Here is an 11,280-nt window from a genome sequence, read left to right on the forward strand (position 1 = left end):
TACTTTTGGAATAAAAAATAATAATGAGAAAGTATAGAATATTTTTGGAATAAAAAAAATAGTGAAGAGGTGCAGAAGGACTTGGAACGGTGGAGGGAGCAACTTCCGAAATGCAATTGTAAAATTTGATTTCTACATTTTTGGCATGGCCCAACAAAGGCCCATATTTTAAAATTGTATAAATACTTAGGGAACTGGAAAGTTCGATTTCAAAGTTTCAGAATAAAGAGGGGATCCATTCAACAGCGGCAAACACTCTTCTCTCAACTCTCCAATGGCTATCATCTCCGATTTCAACGAAGAAGAGCAGAAACCCACCCGCTCCTCGCAATCCCAATCCTCTTCATCTTCTTCTTCTACATCCTTCACTTCCCCTTTCGACCGATCAAACCCCATCGCTTTCCTCCAGAAAGTATTTGAATTTGTCTCCGAACAGAGTGACTTTCTGGGCACGGAGGCCGCCGAGAAGCAGGTAGTGTCGCTGGTGCGCGCTGCCGGTAAGAAGAGGAGAGACCAGCTCAAGGCCTCCGAAGAGAGGGAGAAGGCGGAGAAGAAGAAAAGGGAGGAACTCAAAGCTACGGAGGAGAGAAAAAAGGCCGAGAAGAGATTGAAGGAGGAGAAGGAACACAGAGCGGAAGAAGACAGCGGCGCCTCCAAAGGTAAACTAGCGGAAACCGTTTCATCGTTTTCCAATGTGCGATTATTATGTCTTGCCCTAAAAATTCTTTAATTGACGGTGTCGCTGAGAGTAAGGGCTTGCTTTGTTGGGAGTCATGAGGGAATGTAATGTCCTTGTTTAACAACAATTTTTTTCTTGTAGATCGTTTATTTTTCTTCCGTTTAATTTAGGTGTACAGTGGCAACGCATGTAATGACCATTGCATGTGATAGGTAGTTTGTCAACTTACTGTTTGCGTTAATTTGGGGTTGAAATGGGGGGTTGATACCTTTTTCGGGTAGGGGTGGAGGTTAACAGTCTTAGAAGTTATTATGAGGATAATGGAGCAGACATTCTGATTTTAAAATCAACTATCTCTTTATCTCTAACATTTATTTATAGATTTCAGGACGAGGTTTAAAATAGTAATAACTTAATCACGATCCAATGGCAACAAATCATATTTAAAATTTTATCTTTAAGTTGATCAGCGTTAAGGTTAATGTATTCCGATGGATGACCAATCGGTTTAAATTATGGCCGACCAGGTTCACTAATGGTTTGTTAGATGATGTGACTTATGGTTGATTGTCCGATCTGTGGCTGATCAGATCGGATAACCATACGGTACAATACCTAAAGGCACAATATCTAGCAATAGTGCATGTATTTGGCTTGTTAGAGAATCCTAGGGGAAGAAAACCAGGCAAGATTTCACCCGTGGGCCATGAGCCAAGAACATGACACTAACTTCCAGCCAAAATCGAATAGGTTTGTTGATCTTTCTCATTTATATGGTGATGGACTGTCACTTACATGTCAACTCCAACACCCCTCACCACTGTCTTTAGGGGATTAGTTAAGCAACCATTGAATAGAAATTTTTTATTAGGAGTGTTCATTTGAAATCGTGGTAGAGTATACTTTTGCACCTTCCAATATAAGATTTTTCACTTTTGATTGACATTATGTTCAAAGTGCACCTTTTGGCATTTTGGACAAGGGTCCTGATCAGATACCTTGGTTAAATCATTAGTGAATAGAAAATTTGTTAGGAAGAGAGAGGGCTAGAATAAAAATACGTGTTCCATGCATTTTATCCTATTGTTGCATTGACATAGTACTTATGGATTAGAACTATTTTGGGTGTGGGGTCAAAGGGGAGGTGGTTGTTTTCTTTGTATGTGGCCTCATTCAAAGGGTGTAAGAATGGGTACTTCAAGGTTGGAATCATTGAGGTCGGTTGGAAGTGCTTTTTTTATGTGGACAATCAGCTTAGATTCTCTTCTACTGGACCCAAGATCCTAAAGGGGTGACCTCTTGGCACATATTTACAATGACATCCGATGAAGTGGTGACACTAGTGATTATTGACCAGCTCCCTCACTGTCTTCCTTCTGAAAGACCCTTATTGTGTCATGGGTCTTTGACCCTTTGTGATGATGTGTTTAGTAAGTTAACTTCTTTGTTCATGATTGATTACCGATTTGTGATAACTTACTAAACTTTTTGTTAATTTTCAAAAATCATGGACCTTACAATTGTTCTGTCTAATTTCGAACCTCGTCTTGGGATCCAAATATCCTCGTGTATCCACACTCTCGCTCAAGAATCGTATGATTTGCACATTGTAAGGCACAATGAGGTCATCATATATGTCCATCTTCAGGAACGTTTTCCAATATAAGATATTGGCCGAGCTGCCCTAGTCGATCAATATTGATCATCATTGGGTTATCATGGTTGGGGTTTGGAGCTTTGAAGCCGTCGTCCGTGAAAGTGATGGGAGGTGTAATCCTCAGTTTCCTTTTAATGAGATGAATAGTCTTTAGTACTCGAATATGGCTTTTGCACGCTGATGTTGAAGACCCACTTCCCGCAAATCCCCCTAAGATTGTATTGATATGCCTTCTGAGTGGGCGGTTGCTTCAGCTTTTGCATTAGAGGGTTATGTGCGATACTCAGTTCTCGAATTGTAGTGTGTAGTTCTCTTAAAACTGCGCCTGCGAGGCAGGCTCCTATCCTCCCTCTCGGTCTTGACGTATTTCTTGAGGTGGTCCGCTCGAATCAACTATTTTATTTTATCACGAAGGTGGTACAATCCTTCATTGTGTTTTGCATGTTCTTGTGATATAGGGAATGCTTATTGCCATCGGCATCTTGAGGGATGGCCTTATTCCTTTGAGGTGGTAACAACTCGGCATTTAGAGCTTCTTCAAGTATCATTGTCGTAGGTGCACTAAGAGGAGTGTATTGATGAAACCGTGGCCCCCTAGACAACTCCTTGGAGCGAGTGTTGCTCTTTTCCCTGTGCTTTTTCTTGTTTGCCATCTTATCGCTCGACGGGCTTCCTGTCTCATTTGTCGTCAGCAGTCCTGCATTTCTTCAACCTGCATGAATTGAGCGGCTCACTGCCTTAGCTCGTCTATGTCCTCTGTTGGCTTCATACAAAGGTTGTCAGCAAAGGCTCTAGGCTGTAAGGCCATGATCATTTGTTGCAAGGCCACCTCATGACTAAGGTTCTGGAAGTGCCTTGTTGTCTTCCCAAACTATTCCATGAACGCCTAGAGTGACTCTTCCTCTTCTGCATGATATTCACCAAGGCAATAGATGTTAGATCGTGTGGCTAACTTGTAGCAAACTATGCCCCAAACTTAGAGCGAATGGTGGCGAAGTTGTTGATTAAGTTGGGTGGTAGGGAATTGAACTAGGCCAACGCTTCTCCCTTGAGCGAGATGGAGAAGGCCCTACATCAAACGGGGTCACTTGAGGTGTAGAATGCCATTTGGTTCATGAACATTTTATGATGTTCGTCAAAACTGGTGGGGTTGATACTTCTCAAAAGTTGGGATGGTCCATCTGTTACCAAACAGGGTCTCCATTATGTCTGGTGTGAAAGGAAGCAACCTGGTTGTGTTCTAGTGAGCATGGACGGGTGATCCCTGTTGGCTCTCATGCTGCCATCATGAGCAGTTCTGCATGGGTCCTTGCGCGGCCTAGTCAGGGTGGGTTGGGTTGGTGCATAAGGCACTGAATTCCTAGCATTTTGTTCTTGACGCATACTTGTGCTCTCTATGTTAAGGGTTGCCAGCTCCTCTTCATATCTGCACTCATCTCCTTCATCTGCACTTCTGAGCATCTCAATTTGATTGGGTTGGTTGTTAGTCTCCTTTGTAGCTATGTTGCTTGTCATGTTTCTTGTGGTTACCATAGGGTTATAACATTGATCACTCGGTCCCATAGTAGGTACCAAAATGTTTCGAGTGTGGAGTTAAGGTCAACTGTCCAGGCTTTGTTGTGTCAGCCAAGGTCCAATTATTGTCCAGTGAGTGGTCTCCTGTGCATCCAAATCGGTTGGATGGTACCTGTAAAAGGTACTTTGATGCCAAAGTCTATATAGCTTTTAACAAATAGCAATGAATGCAATAGTTAATTAACATCACCTACCTTCTTACTTTAAACCTTTATTTATAAGTTTGGTAGTGGGTTTTGATTAACGTTGGCCTAATTATGGCCCAATTGTATCTTAAATTAATCAGTTTTAAGGTTAATCTACTCTAGTACTTTCATTCTGATCCATCCAATTCAAGGACAAACAGTTTGATTGGTGATCATTTTGGCTCAGTGGCTTGCTCTCTAAGGTGGTGCTTGATTATTCAAGCTGGTGCATGGCTTGTTGGCTTGTTTGGTGACTGGTTGGGCTAGTTGGTTTACTCTTTGAGCTAGTATTTGACTATCTGAGCTGGTCGGTTTGGTGGTTGGTCAGGCTCATTGGTATGCTCTTTGAGCTGGGGGTTTGACCATCTAGAAGGGTGTATGGCTGGCCGTCATATTTGGTGGTTGGCCTGACTTGCTGGTTTGCTCTTCAAGTTGGGGTTGACCATTTGGGCTGGTGTATGGTCGGTCAGTCTATTTGGTGGTAGGTTGGGCTCATTGGTTTGTTCTAAGAGATGGGGGTTGACCATTCGGGCTATGTTGATCGTCTAGGTTGTGGCTGTTACAAGAACAAATGGTGTTATTGTAGTTCAACTGCTTGTTTAATGTATACAGATGTTCATTAAACACACATACCTGATTTGCTGCTGATATTGTCTTGATTTTTTTTCTTTCAATACTTAATCAGTTCCAAACAAGGGTAATGGACTGGATCTAGAGCAATACTCTTGGACTCAGACTCTTCAAGAAGTCAACGTGAATGTTCCAGTGCCTAATGGAACCAAATCAAGGTTTGTCGTCTGTGAGATAAAGAAGAACCATCTAAAAGTTGGACTCAAAGGCCAACCTCCAATTATTGAGGTCAGTTTTTCCTTCTAGAGCATTCATTACTGATGGTACGATTACTTAGTTGATATTTATTATCTATGTGCTAATTTTAGTGATGGCTATGCTTATAAATGAATTTAAAAATTTCAGGGGGAGTTGTATCGGTCTGTCAAGCCTGATGATTGTTATTGGAGTATAGGTACTGTACTACTTACAGCGATTGATAAACCTTTGAAGTTACATTATATGCGAGCTAATAATATTGGGGGTGCCGTTTTGGATCTTTTTTATTGGTATTGGATCATGACCTTTTCATATCTTACACTTTACATCAAACCCTAATTTTCAGAGGATCAATGTGCACTTTCTATTCTTTTGACCAAACATGATCAAATGGAATGGTGGAAATGTCTAGTGAAAGGTGATCCTGAAATTGATACCCAAAAGGTTGAACCTGAGAACAGCAAACTTTCTGATCTAGATCCAGAGACTCGTCAGACTGTTGAAAAAATGATGGTAATCATTGATTATATTTACACTTACTGGTCATATTAGTTGCAGTTGTTTGGTCTCTGTTATCATCATCATTTCCTAATATTCTTTTGATGTTTAGAATCCACCTATTCATTTATTGATAAACTGTTAATATATAAACCATACAAATTATCTGGTGTTTTTGTGTGTGGTGTTATGTATCTTGTAATTTGATGAATATATCTTAGTTTGAAGTTTGTGAAACCATAATTTGTTAAGCCCTAGGATCACAAGGCTGAAGAATTGATCTTTCTAGTATAGCTGTTAGATATATACATCTCCGCATTTTGCTTAGATCTGAAAGACGTATCCTTGCTAATTGGATTACAATTCTCTTTTGCGGTTTTGCAGTTTGACCAGAGGCAGAAGTCTATGGGTCTTCCAACCAGTGAAGAGCTCCAGAAGCAGGAACTCATGAAGAAATTTATGGCGGAGGTTATTCTTTACTATCTTGTTCACTTCTCTTCGATAAATTTTCACTTTATCAGTTGCTTTAATGATCTGTCTGTTTATGTTTTGGCTATTTTTTGCAGCATCCGGAGATGGACTTCTCAAGGGCTAAGATATCATAAATGGTACATTACTCTTGATATGTATTTTTGGGTCTTGCTTCATTGCGTACAAGCTGGTCCTGCTTTCTTATATTATAGTGTTTGTACCGTTGCATAGTATCTCGTAACCTATTTTTGGGCTGTCAACACAATGAACTCGATCATGATAGTTTGTTCTTTGGACGGAGAATTTGTTGCTAGATATTTTCTTTAACGGCTTGGAGAGGATCAAGTATCTGTTCAATTTAGGGTTTGGCGTTAGAATTGTTGTTACTTACTATTATTGATATTATCAATGTGTGCTTACATAATTTGAATCGCTTGTTCACATTGAAACATTGTCTTTGAGAATTGTCTTTCTAACGTTAGAACAAACAGGGTTTTTTGTATCAATTTCCATGATACAAGTTCTTCTATAAATTTTTATTATTGTTTAGAATTCGTTGAAAATTAGAAAGGAAAAGGGTTGTCTTCAATATACGAAAAGCGTAATAGCAACTAATTATTGTTTATTATAGTCAATATCTTAATGGCTACGGTTTATTCCAACCTTTAAAATGTTAAGTAATTAAGATATGTATTTTCACCAACATCAAAATGATAATGTTAAAAATAAGAAATATTGCGATGGTCCAAATAAGAAATTTTGTAACTGGAACATATTTAAAAATATTGCGATTGACGTCCCAAGCAGATACTAGTAACCCTTTTTTTTCTCACAAAATATGCTACTGTGGAGATTAATATTTTTGGTCGAGGCCTAAAGTGGCCTTATCCTTAGCCGGCCCTGTTGATAAATTTACTGAACATCACAAAGAAAAAGTCATACCATTTGAGCATTAAGTTCATACGTTATAAATATATGTCATTTACTTTATGATATTTTTTATATGCATACATTTCTTAAATATATGACAGTCAAAGATTGATTCACTGAAGATTCTTCTGAAACAAGATTGGTCAAGAAAACTATTGATTATGAACTGGACTCAAGTGGGACAAGAGTGTTTTTATACAGGGGAGTAAATACTCATACATAAATTTGTTGATAATGTTTAAAATAGATAAAAAAAGAAAAAGTTTGATTGTTTTAAGGCAAGCGATATGCATATTGAAAAGCTAATTTACTTTTTATTTACTCAAACTTTATCGTTATAAATTTTGTTTTCTAAGTTTCGAAGTTGACGTTTTCTTTTAATATCGATTATAGTCGCGAAGGTTATGAAAAATAGTTCAAGATTAACTTATCAAATTTTAAATTAGAGTAATTGTTTTAAAAAAAAGTGATACATGTGTTCTTTTGTGCGCATATAGTTGAAATTATACATGGTAAAGATGAATGTATGTTAATTAAGATTTGAATAATATCTTGTGTTAATTATAGTATATAATTTTCTTAACTTTTATTTTTTTGATATATTGTACTTATGATGATGAAATGGATATTTACACATATTTGTATCTTTTATATGAATTATATATTTGATAGTTTTAAGAAAATTACTTTGTATAAATGTTTGTAACGATGATTAAATATGTTTGTATGATCTTGATGTTGAATTTGTGTGCAAATGATGAGTATCGATTAAATAAAATGTCGGGGTTCGAAATTGAATGTTTGTTTTCACTTGAATTAAGATAAAAGTAACTTAAATTGGATTAGTGAAAATATATTTTGTAGGAGAGGACAAATCTTATTGAAGTATTTAATAATTTTGGTATTATGTTTTGGAGTTACCACTCATGTTTCTAATATTACGCAATGATTCCTACAATCTAATCTATAAAAGAAATTGTAAAATATTTATATATGAAGAACAAAATGAAAGTACATATAGAAAGAATTTGAATTTCCAAATTTACTTTAGATATTGATTGCTATCAACATCTTGAAAAGTATATTTATGTCTTTAGTTTTGTTAGGAATTTGGTTTTTGTTTTAATCTTGGATTGTTTAGATTTTAATTTTAGGATTGGAAACAATATTTTTCATTTGTATAAACTTGCATACTATTATGGTTATGGTACTTTATTGGATGATTTATATCATTTAAATCTTGAGGTTAATTTTTCTAAATCTTTGTTTAATGTTGAACATGTTATTGATAGTAAATGTAATGTACGAAATGAATGTTTTGTTTTCTTATGACATAAAAGATTGGGTCACGTATCAAAAGAAAGGATGTTGAGGTTAATGAAAAATGAAATATTATCTCAATTGAATTTTGATTACTGGATGTATGTATTTATTGTATTAAGGGTAAACAAATAAAACATATATAAAAGAATCTCACCATAAGTAGTCAACTTTTTGAGTTAATATACACTGATATTTTTGTCAATTTGACATTAAATCTTGGGATGGTGAAAAATATTTTATCTCTTTTATTGATGACTTCTCACGTTATTGTTATATATATCTATTATATAAAAAATTTCAATCAGTAGATGTCTTTAGGGTATTCATAAATGAGGTGGAAAGACAATTAAATAGAAATGTGAAAAGGTCTAATAAAGGTGGTGAATATTATAGTAAGTGGATAATGTCTAAGTCTATTTGCAAAGTATCGTCACAGTTGGGGTATATATGCATAATATACAATGTCTGGTACACCACAACAAAATGATGTGTGAGAAAGACAGAATCATATTCTTATGGATATGGATAAGAGTATGTTAAGTCATAACAATATTCCTTTATCTTAGTGGATGCGTTCATTAAAGACGGTTGTATATTTGTTTAACACGGTTTTTAGTAAAGTAGTTCCTAAAACTTCTTATGAACTACGGATTGAAAGGAAACCTAGTTTAAGACATCTTCATGTTTGGGGTTGTCTAGCAAAGGTAAGGTTAAACAATCCACATGAAAAGAAGATTGAAGCAAGAACTATTAATGGCTACTTCATCGGTTATCCTAAAACATCAAAAGGATGAATGTTTTTATTACCCTAACCATAGTACAAGAATAGTTGAGTTTGATAATGCTCGGTTCATTGAAAATGGACAATTTAGTAAGAGTGAGGAATCACGAATAGTAGACATTCAAGATAATACTAGTAGTGTTTTACACCTAATTTGTTTTCTCAAGTTGTTATCCCTATTGTTGTATCATAGTCACATAACATGCAGAGACAACAAGTTAATGTTTCAATCCCACAAAATGAACATATAAATGTTGAGTCAATTGACAATGTGCAAGTTACAAATAAGAAATTGATAAAGGAACCACAATAAGCAACATTAGGAAGGTCTGTAAGGAGAAAAAGACTCGTTATTTCGAATGACTATATGGTTTACTCTGTTGAACATGAATGTGACTTAAGCATTGATGAGGACCCAGTCTCTTTCAGACAAGCCATAGAAAGTAACAATTCAAAAAATTGGTTGAATGCTATGAAAGAAGAATTGAAATCAATGGATGACAATAAAGTATGAGATCTAGTTGAATTCCCTAAGGGTTCAAAAAGAGTCAGTTGTAAATGGGTCTTTAAGGCCAAACGTGACATAAAAAGCAATATTGAAAGGTATAAAGCTAAACTTGTCCCCAAAGGTTTTACTTAAAAGGATGGCATTGACTATGTTAAAAAATGGAGGTTAGAGCCTATCCTAGCGATATTTGTTGTTTGTTGAGCATGTTATTCCACTTACTATCGGACCGTTATTGGACCACCCATTAATGTCTAGTCTCATGCTTCAGATAATGTCTATACCACGGCGTGAGGGGGTGTGTTAGAAGTCTCACATCGACTAGAGATAAAGCTAATTTATAATATATATAAGTGGGTGCAAACCTCACCTCACAAGCCAGTTTTGTGGGGTTGAGTTAGACTTAAAGTTCACTTCTTAACATGGTATTAGAGTCAGTTTAAAGCCTATCCTAGCGGTGTTTTTTGGGCATGTTGTTTCACCTATTGTCGTGCTGTTATTGGACCATCCATTAATATCTAGTCTCACGCTCGAGATGTATATACCTCAGTGTGAAAGGGGTGTGTTGGAAGTCCCACATCGAGTAGAGATAAGGCCAATTTATATTATATAAGTGGGTGCAAACCTCACCTTACAAGCCGATTTTGTGGAGTTGAGTTAGGTTTAAAATCCACTTCTTAACAGACTACAAAGAGACCTTCTCTCATGTGTCTAAGAAGGACTCTTTGATAATTGTTTTGGCTTTGGTGGCTTATTATGATTTAAAGCTTCACCAAATGGATGTAAAGACTACCTTTTTGAATGATGACTTAGAATAGGAAGTTTATATTGATCAACCAAAAGGTTTCCCAATAACAGAAAAAGAAAATTTGGTGTGTAAATTGAAGAAGTCAATATATGGACTCAAATAAACTTTTCGACTATGGTATCTAAAATTTAATCACTAGTACAAAAACAGCGTATAAGGTCAAGCGTTTAACGTTCAACCACTGAATAACCAATGTTAAAAATGAGCGGTGACATTTTTGTAAATAAATGCAATTATTAAACGTTGTTTAGAATTGTAATTCGACGTAAAAGGATATAAAACGTCGAATGAATTTTAAATTCGACGTCAAAAAGTTAGTGAATTCAATAAAAATTTGAGCGGAAGATTGAACATTCATTCACTTTATCTTAGCGCGCTATACCCTCTTCTCTTCTCAAACTTTTCTCGAACGAAGTTTGACGAGCATCACATGTAATCTTTCTTTCATTTGATTAGCATCACATGTAATCTTTCTTTCATTTGATTAAAATGCATGTTAATTAAGTACTTTATGTATAATTTTTGTTTGTTTTGACCAATTATTTTTGTGCTCTTGTCCTTCATAGGCGCATTCTATTTTCTCTCACATTGTGACGAAACTTTATTCCGACGAACCCACTTTTTGAAGGTTAGTTTTCGTTTTCATTTTCGTTTTGAAGAACTTGTTGAACTTGTTGAACTTGTTTGTTGTTGTTTTTTGTTGAACTTGTTTGTTGTTGTTGTTTAGTTGAACTTGTTTGTTTTTCTTATTGTTTGATTGAACTTGTTTGTTGTTGGTTATTATTGTTTGTTGTTGATACTACACTACACGTTCATAGTTCATGCTTTATAAAATAGCAAAAACTGAAATTTGTTGTTTTTTTGCTTTCCAGGTCTCGTAGAGTTGTAAAAAATGATCACAATTAATTAAAAAAAAATTGATTAACGTCGAATATTGAGAAATTCGACGTTAAGTTAACGTCTCCTTATATGACGTCGTTCGCGAATTTATCGTTAAAAGCCAAAATATTCGATGTTGTACGCGATTTTTGTACTAGTCA

At 35.8% G+C, this 11,280-nt stretch overlaps 1 protein-coding gene across 1 annotated transcript; it reads left to right on the forward strand.

Moving 5' to 3' along the window:
• Positions 1–209: 209 nt before the first annotated feature.
• Positions 210–6,342, forward strand: LOC108332132 (protein BOBBER 1). Its single transcript, XM_017567274.2, has 6 exons — positions 210–659; positions 4,782–4,954; positions 5,072–5,120; positions 5,271–5,437; positions 5,807–5,890; positions 5,989–6,342. The coding sequence occupies exons 1-6, from the start codon at positions 275–277 to the stop codon at positions 6,025–6,027; spliced, it is 897 nt and encodes a 298-aa protein (XP_017422763.1). The 5' UTR covers positions 210–274; the 3' UTR covers positions 6,028–6,342.
• Positions 6,343–11,280: the final 4,938 nt, after the last annotated feature.

Source organism: Vigna angularis, chromosome 4, assembly GCF_016808095.1.
Source record: "Vigna angularis cultivar LongXiaoDou No.4 chromosome 4, ASM1680809v1, whole genome shotgun sequence".
In the NCBI taxonomy this organism is placed as follows: Eukaryota; Viridiplantae; Streptophyta; class Magnoliopsida; order Fabales; family Fabaceae; genus Vigna; species Vigna angularis.